The following is a 17,219-nucleotide window of genomic DNA, read 5'->3' as shown; positions in this document are numbered from 1 at the left end:
TAGCTGCAGATAATTGTGTGCATTTAAAAATACCGGTACATTAGTTTTCAAAGTGCAGTTGAGTTAAAAGCTAGAAGTGCTACAAAACTGTATTTTGAAATTTAGGAAACCTCACCATGGAACAGTCTATCCTAGATGTGCACGTGGGCACCTTACTGAGAGCAGTGTGTTGCTAAAAATAAATGTAATATATTGTAAATTGTCCCCTCTTCCTGTGATGCGCAGACTTCCCAGTAGAAAGTGAGGGGCTTTGAATACATGCAGAACTGATGAAGAAACCTGATTTTTGCCTGCTCCAGAGAGCTTGGAAACAATATTCTTTTCACTCAGACTGCATCTGGTAGCCATGTGAGGGTTTTTTAATTCTCATTTCATATCATACTAGCAGAAAGCATCTAAAACCAAGCAAAAAGTACTAATATTAAGACTAGATAACTTGACATGGCATTGCTTGGACACTGTCCCTGGTGCTCAGCCTTCTGTTCAGGTTTTCTTTAATTGTTTAAAGGCCTTGAGGTCTGGCATTTTTACACTGCTCAGGGGCCTGCTCCCCATGCAGTCCTGCAGAAAGTAATGAAACTGTGAGGTAAGCGGTTACGCTGTAGGTAAGGGATTCATGGTCTGGCTTTGAGAGAGGGCAGTCTCAAGCAGTGAGAATTAATTGGTGTTTCTAAAACGTGCTGGAAATGTAACAGCGTGACACAAGTGGTATCATGATGGTTGAAGCTCGAGTTACATGCTCTTGGAGCTGACCATGCTAGCATGGAGTAGATCAGTGTAATTTAGTGACCTTCCAGGTCCTGCAAGTCCTGTTTCTGTGGTCAGTCACGCTGGCTGTGATTTTAGCACAGCTGTGTTTTGGTCTGTCTCTCTGTGTTTCTGTTTCAGCCGCCTCTGTTGGTCACAGCCATTCCTAAAGGAAATTAACAGGTTCGCATTCTGGCGGCAGTCCATTGAGTATGACCGCCTGCTGTTCAAGGCCAGTGTCAACAACACTTTCCAGAGCAGGTAAGGCTCCTCATCTCTCGTCTCCCTGGGCATCTCCAGCACCAGCCTACACTGTGTGTTTCACGTTTCATCAGTAGGATTTTCATTAGTCAATTAATTATTTTTCAGGTGGGACTTGGAGGCATGTATCTGTATCTGTAACTTCCTATATGTGCCCTTTTTTTGGTTTCACTTTTATCAGTGGAAGTTTTTTTAAAGAAATTATTCTCTGACTTTCAGTTTAAAGATCATTTGTCACCAAATCCCACTCCTGCAAATTCAGACAATAAATATTCCTCTGAAAATCAGGGATTTTCAAGGGCTGAGTTGCTCCCAGAGATCTGACTCCTCAGAAGATTCCAGCTTCTTGCAAGGATCTTCCCATCTTGGCATTTATTGACAGATTGCATTCTATTTAATGCTTATTTTTGGTAACACTATTTATCTACTGCCATCGTTTATTTTATTTCAAAGGTGTGCCTGTCCAGATTGAGTAATTGATTTGCTATGCTACAGAAGGTATTTGAGTCAGGCTTCCTGCACACCTGCAGGTACTGCAGTCCTCTCCAGAATGTCTCAGGGCTGATTCTGCACCACTGGCAGCAGCTCAATGATTTATTTAAACTGTCCTTGCAGTGTGGAGGTTGGTGTCTGTGTGGAGGCTTTCAGCGGTGAGGAGTGGGCCCAGGACTGCCCGCACCCGCGGCACATCTGCAGTGCATTCCTCATTTTCTCTGCTTTGGATGACAAAGGGGAGCCATTCACCTTCCCCAGGGTCAGGCCCACTACTCAGGTGAGCTCTCAGCAGTGGGGTGGGCACCACAGCCTTGCTGGGGAAGCAAGGACCAAGCAGGGCACTGCAGTGCATCTTCTTGCTGGAGAGAAAAGCTCCAAATTAAGTGCTTGCCCTCGAGTGCGAGCTTTGTTATTGTCAGCTTTAGTCTTCCAAAAGTGAGAGGCTCCGTGGAGAATCCTCATGACTAGAGATTCTGTGGTTGATGGAGAGAACCACAGAGAAGAAGAATCTGATGTGTTTGGAGATTTTTCCACTTGTCTGTGTCTCGTGCAAGTTCCACTGACTGTAGATGAAATTTATAAGTATTCAGTGAATAGTTATTTTTATAAACCCTTAACAAAGGTGAGAAATAGAGTGAATAAAGAAGTCTGTGGGAATCAAATCCCATGATGTGGGTGGGCTTTCCAGTTGCTTTGACATGGAGATCTCAGTTCATGTTTCCCTGAAAGTGGTTCATGAAGCACTTGAAGCAGTTTGACTGCTATTGTTGAATTATTTGCTGTGTTAACACCTGTCACTAATCTTCCTGCTCCAGTTACAAGAATTTTAGAGAGCCAGTGTAGGCAGAAATGAAATTGTTTTTTAACATCAGAGACCTTATTTTTTATAGGATGGGAACTAGACAAATGAATGAAGGTGTCTTATGTACTCACTGGGGCAGTAAGTTTACTACTGCCCACTGCAGGCTGTCCAAGAGGAGAAACTGACTTTGAAAAATACAATTTCCCTTTGTGCTTTGAACACCAGATGATGATAAATTAGGTTAATAGTTTATTTGGTGGGTGGCACGTTTAGAAAGAGCAGAATGTGTGTGGTGCACTGCCCAGCTGCAACTGCTTTAGGACCAAAGAGCACCTGGAGGATGCTACAATAATACAACTCTTCTATCACATTGGTTTTTTTCAAATTTCAGAGAATATTGCTTAGGCAAAAAGTAAACCACTAGTTTTCTGGGTTAGCTTGTGGAAAGGCCATTGCACAATTGCTCTTTATTTGCTTGTATTTTTGCTCTGGCATTTGCCCATCTGGAATAAATAATTTTTAGTTGTCTTTTTTCAGGCTTTGTTCTAAAATAATGAGATTTGTTGCTCTCTGGTTCACTTTTCCTGCAGGATGATGTGAGAAGATTCTATGGAGCTGTTGCCAGGAGGAGAGTTCTATTCAACAGGTATAGCTGGGTCACTGGCAGGTCTTGATTTTGAAAACAATTTCATAATTCTCTAAATAAAGTAATTGAACTCCCCTTAACATATATATGACTGTTATATGGCATACATTTGCAAATAATTTTGTTTCAATGGCACTGAAATTGTTAGAGGCTTCTTGTCTCAAAACTACTTTGCTCTGGAGGTTATTGTGTTTCACTGTCTTTCTTGGAAAGAAAAAGCAGTTATTGCAAACCAAAACTTGATAAAATACCTGTATTTAGAAGACACTTAAACCTATAGAAAGTGATTTTTCCTAGCATACACAGACGTGTAAAGAACCAGTTTATGCTACTGTGTCTCTTTTTAATTATGTTTTAGTAAATGCATCCTAGCTGCCAGAGGAGACAAGCCCTCTGATGCCTGGGAGACGAGAAACCAGGTAATCTGTAGGTGCATAAAAAGCTGTATTTGTGTACCTTTTGGGGTGTGTGAAGCAGCTGTTCAGGCTGTGGCAGTACAGGTGGACCCCTCTGAAGTTTTGTGGTAGTCGTGAGGAATGGATGGATGTGTAACACAGTGAAATGTCTCTTTTAAAAAGAGGGAGTAGATGGTTCACTACTGATCTAAGAGTGAGTTCAATAGAAGGATATAAAATAGTCTTTAAAACACGTGCATACAAGTGGTCCCTTAAGGTCTCCTGCAGATTTATCCCTCAGTATCCCCAGATGTTATAAAGGCTGAATTCTCCTGTAGAGGAAGTAGTTTGGGGTTTTGGTTTTTGTCTTTATCCAGCCACAGAATGTCTGAAAAATTGCGGTGAGGAAACCATTTAGTTGTTGTATTCATATTGTTGTATAATTATATTTCCTGAGTCTCATAGCTTCTGGGTGGTTTTCTCATGGCAGATCTTCACAGCAGTGGTGTTGTTGCTTCTCGGTCAGGGCTCCTCTCCCAGGCTCTCCCTGACCACCCCGCCCCCTTTTATCTCAGCTACCTCCATGGGCTACAGCTGCTGCCCAATCAAGGACATCACAGCTGCAGCCCATTTACAATAACCAGAATCAGGGCAGGGTCACTAATACAATAGAGAGATCTTTAACTGCCATACATATATTTACAATACATAAGTTAACTCAGGCCCCTACATTTCCCCCTTTTCTTTTACCAATTTTACAATTACCATAGACATTTTTGTCCCAGCTCTCAGGCTGCCACAGCTCGCAGCTGTCTAGTCCCAGCTCTCTGGCTGCCACAGCTCATACATAGAATATATACATATCCTCCCTTTTTTTTTTTTTTTTTTTTCTTTTTTTTTTTTCTTTTTTCTTTTTTTTTCTTTTTTTTTTTTTTTCTTTTTTCTCTTTTACTTCTAGCAACCCTACAACTACAATACACATATCTGTCCCAACTCTCAGGCTGCCATACACATATCTGTCCCAGCTCTCAGGCTGCCACACACACATATCTGTCCCAGCTCTCAGGCTGCCACAGCTCGCAGCTGTCTTTACCTCTATAGTCCCAGCTCTCAGGCTGCCACAGCTCGCAGCTGTCCTTACTTCTATAGTCCCAGCTCTCAGGGTCCCAGCTCTCAGGCTGCCACAGCTCGCAGCTGTCTTTACTTCTATAGTCCCAGCTCTCAGGCTGCCACAGCTCGCAGCTGTCCGGGGGATTCCATACCTTCTTTCCTTGGCTGCGTGTTCGAATCACGTCGGGGTCACCAGATGTTGTATTCATATTGTTGCATAATTATATTTCCTGAGTCTCATAGCTTCTGGGTGGGCCCAGGGATGTGTTGTATTTCTATTGTTGCATAATTATATTTCCTGAGTCTCATACCTTCTGGGTGGTTTTCTCATGGCAGATCTTCACAGCAGTGGTGTTGTTGCTTCTCGGTCAGGGCTCCTCTCCCAGGCTCTCCCTGACCACCCCGCCCCCTTTTATCTCAGCTACCTCCATGGGCTACAGCTGCTGCCCAATCAAGGACATCACAGCTGCAGTCCATTTACAATAACCAGAATCAGGGCAGGGTCACTAATACAATAGAGAGATCTTTAACTGCCATACATATATTTACAATACATAAGTTAACTCAGGCCCCTACATTTAGTAAGTGCTAAAAGTGGGGGGAGAGATAGCACCAGAGAGATTAACATTGGAATAGCTTAATGGAAAGATAGGGGAAATAATTTTCATTTCCAGATTCCCTGCACCAAGTGTCTCTGGTTTGGACATGATGGGCCACTGACTGTGTCCATGTCCTGTAGTGAATGATGAATTTAGAATTTAGGTGGATTTATAAATAAAGTAAATGTTGTTTCAGTGTCCAGTTTTTGTAGCTAAAGCAGCTTCTTTTCCCTTTTTTTTTTTTTCTGCAGAGCAACAAATGTAAATATGCACACAATGATAAAAATCGCTTGGTTAAGATTTGTTTCCTGTGAAATCAAAACCTGTCATAAACACTCTGAGGCTGTATTCTCTTTATGGAGTGGTTAAATGAGAACTCCATCCACTGTAGCCAAGCACAAAGAATGGCTATATTTGCATTTTCTTTGCTTGTGAGCCTGCTGTGAAAAACAATTACCGAGATGGACCCAGCTTGGTAGCAAAGAAGAGGTTAATTTTTGAGTAGATTCTAATTGCTTAAGAGGAAGATGGACAAAACCATTAATTCAGTGGTCTGCGAGGTTATCTGTATTGTCTCCCTGATGGTCAAAGTTGTTCTTCACAGCTTTATAACTGGAGAAGCTGAAAATAGTGTTTTGTTGTCCTTTAATTAAGATTGCTTTGCCAACAGCCATGTGAGTGCATCAGGAAGCCACTGGAAGTGTTTTAATTCAGAAACTACTGAAGTGTGTTTTCACTTACAAGGAGAATAAACATTTGTTTGCAGTTGAAGCATAATGATGGGGAAAAAGAGCACCTCATTTCTGCAATGTTCAGTGAAATGTACCCTTACCCCTCCATTTACAGACACGTGTCTTGTGTTTCAGGCGTATTTGAATTACAAAAACATTGCTGCGCTGACGCCTATGGCAGAAAAAACAAGGTGGAACATAGCCTTGGACAAGACTGAGGATAATGTAAGTGCCGAAAAGAAATTACAGAAATCTGAAAGCAAAGCACCTCCCTGTTTGTGAAGGGGTGTTATAAACCCAAAATCAGTGAGGACACCTGTGTAAACCAGTTCTAGCAGAGGAGGACGCTGCTAGGAAAAGCAAGAGAAAGGCAAGGGAAAACAGGGTGTTAACCCTGTTGCAGTGCATGTTTCCCAGAAAATGGAGAGACATCTGGCGTCTGCCAGGGCTGAGTTTCTGAAATGTGGTTAGTGACTGGCAGTTTACTTTCAGATCATGTCAATCCAGAGGTGTTTTGGGACAATAAATGACTTTTTCAGTATTTTAGTCTGACCTCCTGTGCATTGCAGGCTATGGAACATTGCTTAGTGACTCTTGCATGTAGACAATAGGATACTTAAGTAAGGGCAGATACAAATCATAAGGAATTCGAGTGATGGCAAAGCTGCCAGTGCTGTGTGTAGGTTGTTCCAGTGGTTAAATATTTCAGTAAACACTGCTGTGCCAAATAAACAGCAAGCAACTCTGTATTTGTATTTAGAGCTAGGAAAAGCAAGCTTGAAATAGCTCCTGGAGACAGGCAGAGACAACAACTGGGGTTGTTCCTCCTGGGGAAGAGGAGGCTTTGGGGAGACCTTGAAGCACCTCCCAGTACCTAAAGGGGGAGGTACAAGAAGTCTGGAGAGGGACTGCACAAGGGGGAATGATCCTAAAGTGCAGATCTGTTCCCTTTTCCCTGCAACTGGAATGACCCCAAGCTGACTTGACAGTTTTTGAAGGTAAAAAATGGCATTCTTCATGTCTTTGACATAAAGCCACAAGGCTTGTAAGGGTGCAGAGATAATCCAGCCTTGCCAATGTTCACTTAGCAGAGAGGTGTTTTGACAGCTGTTGTATTCATATTGTTGCATAATTATATTTCCTGAGTCTCATACCTTCTTTGTGGTTTTCTCATGGCAGATCTTCATAGCAGTGGTGTTGTTGCTTCTCGGTCAGGGCTCCTCTCCCAGGCTCTCCCTGACCACCCCGCCCCCTTTTATCTCAGCTACCTCCATGGGCTACAGCTGCTGCCCAATCAAGGACATCACAGCTGCAGCCCATTTACAATAACTAGAATCAGGGCAGGGTCACTAATACAATACAAAGATCTTTCACTGCCATTCATATATTTACAATACATAAGTTAACTCAGGCCCCTACAGACAGCTGCACCTCCTGCTTTTTTTTGAGATTTCTCAAGTCTAGAAGACTCCTAGAAAAACATGGTTTCTGTTCTGTGCCATAGAGGAATATTGATGCAGACCTCCTGTAGATGGTTTTTAAAGCTCTTAAGCATTTAATTTTACACCAAACTTTACTTCAGAAAGGTGCTTGCTGGATTAAAAGTTGGGGTTTATTTCCTCTTCCAAGATAGGACAATCCAGAGAAATACAAAATCTGTGTTGTTGCAGAAATGCAGAAGAAACAAAACATTGCTCATTTTTGATGCAGAAAAAGAAAACCAAAACAACAAAACCTCAAAAGTGATGATGAACCTTATGAATTTTGCATCACTTGGAAATGCAAATCTGTTAAACTTCTCAGGATTTGAGAGGCAATAAAGCACATTAATTTGGGAGTAAAATTCGCTAATTCTAAACAGTCTGTTGTACCCATCCTCTTCCATTTTATGAGGTTTGTGGGAGGTGACAAACCCTTCTTGTGTGTGCATTGTGATGTACAGGTTATTCCCTTTGAATTCTCTGTTTTGGGGTTTAGGCCTATGAATAGAAATAGACCCAAAATAATCAAGGCAAGATAGTACAGGTGGGGAACGAGAGATGCAAAACTGTGATTTTAAGTAGTTATTCAGAGTATCATTAGTTCTGGGTGCTCTGCTTCACAGAAGAGAGCAAAGGAGAAAAAGAAGGATATTTTGGAAAGGGAAGTGCGGGGTTGCTCTAGGGGCAAGAGGGCTAAGCCAAGGTGTGGCTGATTTGCCTGGACAAAAGGGTGTGGCATTTCCCAGGAACTCCTGAGAAAATCTGCCTGAAGTCCTAACTATGTAACATTTATGTATCTGAACATTTACAGTAATAATTCTTTGTTTTTAATACATGCTGCCTTTTTTTTTTCCCAGATAAAAGTCTTTACCCACGAGGAGGGTGATACTCTGCCAGTTAAGGTGGAGATGGAGGTGAAGGTCCCATCCCACACGGCCGCCTCTCTACTGTCTGATTTCAAGCTCTGCCCGAGCTGGGACAAGCACTTCCTGTGAGACCCTGTCCTTGTCTGGGGCTCTGAGCCCCCTGACCTCTCCTCTCCTCTGTCACAGGCACTTCCTGTGAGACCCTGCCCCGTTAGGAACAAAGTGGTGTAAGAGTTTGACATCAAACATTTATTAATCAAAATATGGGGTTTGGGTTTTTTTAGTGTAGAAGTAAAATTTGATTTGTGCTTAGTCTGGTTCCAAAATACAGAGTGCACTGTATGTTTCAAAAGAATTGAATGCTCTGTATCATTCAAAGGAAGGGATAGGACAGAGGTCATCTTTTTCTTAAATAAGCACGGCTCCAGTCCTAGGCAGATGTATGTTAAAAGTTTTTGTACAAAAACCCAAAACTAGTAAAAAAAAGAAAAAGTTTAAAGTAAGAACTGAGGTGGATATATTGTGCGTGCTTGCTTTAAAAATTAGGGAAAAGCTGGACTCCTTCATGTTTGTGCTGTTGGAGACATTGATGCTCAATTTCACAGTCAAAGTGAGAAATCAAGAAATGGGGTCCTTCAAAATGCATATTTTCAAAAAATAACATGTTTGAAAGTTTGTATGATTTGAAACAAGTTTTGGAATGGCTCTAAAAGGTGTTTGGGGTTTTTTATTTACCTTTTATGGTGTAGAATAGTGATTAGAGACAGTTGCATTGAAATTGTACTGATTTGATATGGTGAAACATTTTCAGTTAGTTATTCAATCCTGAAAGATTTTTACCTGAGGGTGGAACTTCACGGATATTTGAAAATCTACAAACTCTACTGAATTTACAGCTTGTAACAAACAAAACCCAAAGAAATCCTGCTGATGAGGTGTTGCAGAAAACCTAAATGTTTCACTCTCTCCGCCTTGCTGCTGGAACATGAAAATGAACGGTCCAGTGTCAGGATGAGCCTGTTTGCACTGAGTTTGTTGGAGGAGCTGCAGTTGCACACACAGGGCCTGAGGTGTGTGCTAAATGTCTTCACAGGTCATGTGAGGTCCTGCAGGATGTGAATGAGAGGGAAAAGATTTACCACCTCATCTCTGGCCCCACGGCAGGCCGCCAGCCCAAGGACTTTGTGATTCTGGTATCCCAAAGGGAGCCCTTCCAGCCACAGTGAGTATGGCTCTGATTTTAACTCTGAGCACTTTGGGGATGCAGTCTGGGGTGCTGTCACCTTGATCTGTCACTGGGTGACAAAAGGGCATTTTACTTTCTAAGGAGTGAGATTCCTTGGTTGATGCCTGAATTTGTACAGCCAGATTTGCTTTGCAATGTTAAAGTGCAATGAAATAAATACAGATCATCACAAATTTTTAGCATAGTCCAGTATTGATTCCCTGACAGTGACTCTTTGGGAGTGGTCTACCAGGAGGGCAAATAGGCCAGAATTTCAAAAGGGCAAATGGAGAAAAAAACTCATGTCCCAGAGAGCATGTCAGTATGCTGAAGCACCTAGCTGGGAGTTTATTTGTTCTTTGTTTGAAGTGACTTTGTACTCCCATTCCACGTAATTACAGAGTTTTTATTTAGTCAAGGAACTTCTTGAAACCTCACACATTTATTGTGTGTGTAAATTCTGCCAAGTCCCTTGCTCAGTTTAACATATCCTGCTTTTTAAAGTTTTATTATTTTTATTAGATCTCCTTTTGTTCTTACATAGTGAAACATGGGCAAATGGAACGTTTTGGTCTATCTTACCTTTCTCTATTCTGTTTCTTTTTCACATTCAGTGATTCTTCCAGTTAGCCCTAAAAGGCAGCACTCTGTATTGTGCTTGCCTTCCCCCTCCATGAGGGGATTGAATGAGTTTGGATACCTTTACTGTGGCCACACTGTGAAGCCTCTGGGTAAGGGTTGTTCCCTGATGCAGTAAACACGAGCTGAGGAGAGCAGGGTAAATTAAAAAGAAAAGGTGGGGAATTGTTCTCTGGCTGCCACAGAGGTCTCCTGCACTGGGCTCTGTGTGAAGCCTCACTGAGGCTCAGCAGGGGCCCAGCTTGGAACCAGGATTGTGCAAAACACCCGAGCTCCTCTGCCCTCCTGTGAAAAAGAAGTGTTGTTGTCACTCCCATGAACGTTTTCAACAAGAGGAAGGGTGTGATGTGTGGTGTTGTGAGGTCTCCCCAGGATGAGGTGAGAGATGAGAATTGACTCCATGTTCTCAGAAGGCTGATTTATTATTTTATATTATTATTATTATTATTATTATTATTATTATTATTATTATTATTATTATTATTATTAATATTATTAATATTATTATTAATATAAAATTATTATAATATTAAAGGAAATGCTATACTAAAACTATACTAAAAAAAGAGAAAGGATACATCAGAAGGCTAGACAAGAATGATAATGAAAGCTCATGATTGACTCAGAGAGTCTGACACAGCTGATGGTGACTGGTCATTAATTAAAAACAATTCACATGTTTGGATAAACAATCTCCAGCTACATTCCAGAGGAGCAAAACATGGAGAAACTCAGGCTTCTCATCTTCCCAGGAGAAGAAATCCTGGTGAAGGGATTTTTCAGAAAATATCACGGTGACAGTGATGCTTGTCCCCGCCCTGCAGGGAGCCCTACACGGTGGTGGTGAGGTCAGTGATCCACAGGGCGATGCCCCCACGCCCAGAGTACTCCAGGACTCAAGTCCTCTGTTCTGGATTCCAGATTCACAGCACCAGCACCAGCTCCTGCACTGTGAGTAACCCTGAAGGGCCCAGCTGTGCCCCCTGCCCTGTCCCCCTGCCCTGGGGCTGTCACCTCGCCTGAGCTGAGACTGCAGAGGGAGCAGCCAAATACCTCCAAAAAAGTTCAGTCTGGGTGTGTGTGGAGTCTGTCTTGCCCAGCTTTGGCCAATCTGACTGTTAGAAATGAGCCCTGAACCTCTACCCCTCCAGGCTTCTAAAACACACCCCTAGAGGATGTGCATTGCACTGGTCTCTGGTGGTGTGTCTGTCTTTCCACTGACTATAGAGGCCAAGGAATTAGTTCAAATTAAATTCATCGCTTGAACTTTCATATGCCAGGAATCACACAATCTGATTCCCATCTCTGGACCCATGGCCAATCTTCTTTGCCATGTAAAGGCTAAAACTTTTCCATTTAAGAAAACACATTTCTGAAAACTTTCAGCAGCGCTTGGTGGCTGCAGTTCCTTTTTTGGGGCAACAAGTTTGCTCACAAAGCACACATATTTGGTATGTTATACACAAGTGTTTCTTGCTGCACTGCTCTGTACATTTACCTGCAGATGCTGGAGGGTCTGGGAGCAGAGAGGAAACGAGATCACTGGGGTGCTGTAAAAAGGCATGCTTTTTGCAAATTATTGCCTTCAGGTTCACAAGCACTGTGTGCTTCTATTCACATCCATGAAAGCTATGGTACTCATCCAGGCTCTGCAAAAAAATGGCTAGCTTGCAATCCATAGGCTTTTTTGTTTCATTTACTTTTGTACAAACAGGTCTGTTACTTCCTTTGGTTACCATCAGGAATTACACCCTACCTAACTGCAGATAAGGTTACTGACACATCAAGCTCAGTCGAAGACACTGCGTTGGCCTGTATCAGGTTCTTACAGGAGAAATACATGGAGAGATGGATCCCAGGAGTTCTGAAGGGACATTCAAGCAGTCTGACGGAATTGTGATTGAAATTCCTGCAGTCCTCTTCCCCTTTTAAAAATGTGCTTTGATTATTACTAAATGAACATACACCCCTTATCTCAGTCTCCACAGCAGCACCAAGAAATCTAAAATATGACCTCTAACCACTGTATTGTTTGGCAATATTTTATTAAAAATAATCACCTGTACAAATAAATAAAATAAAATATCCCCACAAAATTTAATTCCCTATATTTGTTTTTTGCTGCAAGAAAAATATGTGAGGGAAGGTCAGGGTGCACTTCTCCAGTAATACTGGTTATTACAGTGACCTGATGAAGGTCTCCAGGGTGAGAGAAGGACGAGAATCTTGTTTGATGATCAGAAGGCTGGATTTATTGATATATGATATATAATACATTATAACTATACTAAAAAGAATAAGGAGAGAAGTTGCGGAGGCTGCTAACCTAAGAATAGCATAGAAAAGAATGAATAACAAAGTTCTGTGTCCAGCAGAAAGCAAGGACAAACTCTCCTGTGAGTGAGTGGTTATCAAATCCAAACACTCACAGAAGCCAAATCACCGCTGCACCTGTTACATTCCACACTAGCCGATAACAATTGTTTACATTCTTCTTCTGGGGCCTCAGCTTCCCAGAAGATGAACAAATCCCAAAGAAAGGATTTCTATGAAAAAATGTCTGCGACAAGTATTAACTATCACTCCTTGGTCTCGCAAGTCCTGTATAACTGGTTTGATACCCTCTATGGCACCAGAAGGAAGAGGGTGTTGTTTTACATTAGTAGTTTTACTGAATGGTAAGGAAGGTGCGGTTTGAGGCAGTCTAATGTCAAGGTGTGGTGTGCCAAAAGACCACAAAAATCCCTCAGAATCTTCCCACTGTCTTCCAACAAGAACATCCATCCCTAATAAATTGTTTGGAATGTCCCCAATTACCATTTTGACAACTAATTGATTCTCTTCTCCTGGAAGCATAAGTTTTACTAAACCTACATTCATAGTTTCTGTGGTTCCTAAAGCATTAAGAACAAAATACTGGTTTTTAATTGGAAAAACTCCACATTTCTGAGCAGCTGTATATGTTAATGCTGAAGTTTGGGCTCCGGTATCTGCCACAAAAGTAATAAGTGCCCTTTTAGGACCAACTATTGCTGCAATTAATATATCTCCGGTTTTGTGATTTCTAGTGAGCATTCTTAAAAATAACCAGTCCCCACCTCTCTGCTCACCCTTGAGAGACAGAGTTTTCAGTTTCCCTGACGCGGAAGCTGTTTTGGTGCAATTCCTGAAATTGGGGAAAGGGACTGTTTTGGCTCAATGCCCAAAACCTGTGGAAGAAGGGGTGTGCTGGGTTGTGCAGTGGGGGAATTTGGTGTGATGGATTTGGGACAGTGCCAATTAGAAACTATTTTACTCAATTTTTCAAGAGGTAAGCCATCCATAACATCTCTAGGGACACCCTTTTTTATCCCCAATGACCACCAAAACTGGCGGTTAGAAATTTGCTTATCCCTTTCTGGTTTTACGTTAGGAGAAGCAATGTATCTAACACCCTTTGTTTTTTCTGATTTCTCTTCTGGGAGCTTTACAGGTCCATATTTTCTACTGTAATTAAGCAGCTCCTCTGCCAATTCACTCCATGTCCAAATTTTACAGTTACTGGCAGAAGAATGTGATTGTGAACTTGGTGGCTGAGAAGGGGTAGCAGGGGGAGTAAACTCAGGATCAATAGAAACAGAGGGGTCGTTCTGGTTAAGAAATCTATCCAATCTTTCTATAGGAGATATAGTTGCTACAGTTTTTTGGAGAAAAATTGCTGTGGGTTTAAGTGATTCTGGGAGGCCTCAAATTAAAGGGATCATAATTTCAGGCTTTACAGGCAGTTGCATAGGTGACATAGTCTGTAGTTAATTTTCTCTCATGTATCATTTGTAAGCAGGCAGCTTTGTGAATATTTTCCAGGAGTTGATCGGGGCTGCCAACAATTGCCAAGGGGTTCCCCCTCTTTAAGGGGTTAAGCCCCCCTGCCCAGTAAGCTGCACGTTGAGTTAGGGACCAAGGGCTACGCCTATCCCTCATTGTTAGAAACACCCCATGTCCCCGGTACTCACTGGCTTCCTGTTTTGACAAATGAATTTGATCTCCCCCAGTAAGAGACACTCAAAATACATATTCTGTCTCAATTTCATGAGGGAGATGCCCATACTCTTTTTCAATTTAGCTAATTCAGTAGCTGTGTATGGGATTTCTTTAGTAGTTATGTGTGGGTCAAAATCCTCATCATTAATATAGTTATATTCTGTTTTAATTAAAGGTCTTAAATTGGGACAACAGTGTTCCCCACAATTTTTCACCAAAGCTAATTCTTTGTGGGGGTAAATTTGATTAATGTGGGGTATTTCCTTTTCCTCTGTTTCTTTTGGTGTGTCAATATGCTTTGAATTTCTAACATGTTCCTCTCTAAGTGCATTCCGTAACAAATGGTCCTCATTCCATTCTTCATTTAATTGTTTTTGCAAAATTTCAACTAAATTTTGAAGGGAGTCTAATATTGTTTTTTCCTCACTTCTTCGCTTAAAGCGAATTTCTATGGCTGCTGTGAGACAAGCTCCCAAAACTGAGCAGAGAATGGTTTTATTTTTGCCCAGTTTAAATTTTGTTTCATGTTGTAAAGAACATATTCTCCCAATAACATTTTCCAAATTAAACCAGTTATTTTCTGCCCAAATTTCTCCCCCTGGAGAAGGTTTAGCATCATATTTAGTGAGCAGAGCATAAAATTCATCTGTAACCTTTGCACTAAGGTCTTCAGTCATTTTGTAAAAAAAAACAAAAACAAAACCACAACAAGGAACTACAAAGTTAAATTACACAACCACACAGCCTTCGCTGTGTCTCCCTGAATGGGCGAAGGAACCCCCAGGCACGAAAAAACACTTGCAATTTCTTTGAAACATACACCAGGTTGCTATCCGTCTTTACAAGTGATGGAACACCTAAGATGGAGAAGGCGTGGCAAAAGTGACAAATAACATCCCGAGCTGTTTTACCTGCCAACTCTGAGGCAACCATGACATGAGAAAAGGTGTCAATCGTAACATGAACATACTTTAAACAGCCAAATTTGGGCATTTTCGTAACATCTGTTTGGTATTCTTGCAAAGGGAGTAAGCCTCTAGGATTAGTGCCGTAATATTGCAAAACATGAGCCATATGACAATCAGGGCAAGAAGAAATACTTGACTTTGCTTCACTGTGTGATAATTTAAATTGCTGCCATAGTGCCTGAGCACCTTGATGAAAAAATTGATGAGATAGAACAGCTTGCTGTAACACATTAGGCACAGTTTTTACTGCTGAGGCAGCCACAAGGGAATCCACATAGGTGTTACCTTCAACAAAATATCCAGGTAGCGATGTATGGCTACAAATATGCATAATAAAATAAGAATGCTTTCAATTATGAATAACAGTCCACAATTTCAACAACAGAACAAATAATGTTTTCTCCTTTACATTATACAACACAGCTTGATCCAACTGTTTCACTAAATTAGCAACATAAACAGAATCGGTAACTATATTTACGGAACTAGGAAATAAGGTAAAGGCCAAAAGTATGGCACAAAGTTCAATTCACTGAGGAGACCCTTGATGAACCATTACTTCATATTCCCAGTGATCATCCTTCTTCCAGGCTACAGCACCTGTTGAAGTGAGGGGAGAACGACCATCCTGTGATGCATCGAACTCAATTTATTGATCGATCAGTCAGCTTAAATAATAGTGTTAACGAACTTCATGCATATTCTGAAATACAGGTTTATGATAGGCTAACAGAGAAAACTCTAACCACACCTTTTGTTTTACTACACCGTTGATTGTTTACACAAAACAAAACCAGTGTTCTCACTGTGTTATGAACGGTTCCCAAAACTTCCACATCTGTTCTCAGGGTGCCATCTTTTCCCAGAGAGAGTGTTACACTTGTTATGGGAAGACTGCCTGAGAACCTTATTGTTTATACAATGATGCCTCAGAGAGTCTAATTGTTTATAGAAGTCAGGCTGGGAACTGCTTTGGAACTGCTTTACAACTACCTTTTACTTTTCTCTCAATTGTATGCCTTCATGGCCTTTTTCTTTAAGCCATGCTTGAACTAAACTCCCGACAAGCACCTTTTCCAGTTCTTCCTGATCCATCTGTAAAAACTGTTGTGCCTTCCACTGGTACTGAAGAACAAAGTTGTTTCCCCTGAAAGGGAATCTTCTTAGTGAAATTCAAAATAGGATGAGAAGGTAAATTATATGCTATTTGACCTGTAAAAGAAGATAAGGCAGATTGCAGCTCATGACTTTTTTGAAAACACCACTCAAAATACCATTGTTGTACCAGTATGACAATAGTTACAGGATCACGGCCTAAGATTTCATGGCAGTGTCTGCAACCTTTGATAATGATGTCTTCAAAAAGCGTATAAAGACCTGGAGCTGTTTTTCAGGACCTGAAAGATAGAAATACCTAGTCCAAAATATGCAATTTATCTTCCCATTTATCATTCCATTTACACAACAATCTGCATGGTATTTCAGCATCTCTCAAAATAAATAATTGACACCAACAGAAACATCTATCCTGGTAACAAATTTAGATATCAAGGCCAATTCAACTTCTTCTACAGCCTTTTTTGCTGCAGTGGTGAAATGTCTCTCATCGGTAGAGAAAGTAATCCCCGACAATAGGTCATGCAAAGGTTGCAGTTGATGATTAGTTATCCCCAAGTATGGCCTAAGCCAACCTATTGCACCAACCAATTTCTGTACATCAGCAACAGTTTTAATTTCAATGTCCAATTTTACAGGTTGAGGCACAATTTGCGTATTGGTGCTTATCAACCCCAAATATTTCCAAGGCATCTGTCTTGGAACTTTCTTTGCAGTGATAACCAAACCAAAGGCTTCTAAATTTGTCACAGCACATTGTTCAAGAGCTAATAATTGTTGGTTATTTTCAGATGCCAACAAGATCTCATCCATATAATGATAGCAATAACAGTTTCTAAATTGCTCTCAGGCCTTAGATAAAGCCTGTGCCACAAACCACTGACAAATACTTGGAGAATTTCTCATTCCTTGAGGCAAAATGGTCCACTGAAATCTTTGGTCCAGTTCCTTGTGATTTAAAGGAGGCACAGTAAAGGCAAATTTTTCCTTATCCTGATCAGCCAATGGAATTGTAAAAAAGCAATCTTTCAGATCAATGATAATTATTTCCCATCCTTGTGTAATCATTGTAGGTGTTGGGAGACCTGATTGTAAAGCACCCACTGCGGCCATCACAG

General features: G+C 41.2%; 1 protein-coding gene across 1 annotated transcript in view; it reads left to right on the top strand.

The window, feature by feature from the left end:
• The window catches only part of LOC134431418 (acetyl-coenzyme A thioesterase-like), a 137,676-nt gene that overhangs the window by 24,662 nt on the left and 95,795 nt on the right, over positions 1-17,219 (top strand). Inside the window, 9 exon segments of the mRNA XM_063179432.1 lie at positions 889-1,008; positions 1,624-1,780; positions 2,896-2,951; positions 3,310-3,370; positions 5,922-6,011; positions 8,125-8,258; positions 9,227-9,355; positions 10,822-10,948; positions 11,712-11,893. Coding sequence (XP_063035502.1) covers positions 889-1,008; positions 1,624-1,780; positions 2,896-2,951; positions 3,310-3,370; positions 5,922-6,011; positions 8,125-8,258; positions 9,227-9,355; positions 10,822-10,948; positions 11,712-11,893 — 1,056 coding nt within the window.

This window comes from Melospiza melodia, chromosome W (genome assembly GCF_035770615.1).
Source record: "Melospiza melodia melodia isolate bMelMel2 chromosome W, bMelMel2.pri, whole genome shotgun sequence".
NCBI lineage: Eukaryota > Metazoa > Chordata > Aves > Passeriformes > Passerellidae > Melospiza > Melospiza melodia.
The sequence above is the reverse complement of the archived record's forward strand: the minus strand, read 5'-3'. Positions and strand labels throughout refer to the sequence as shown.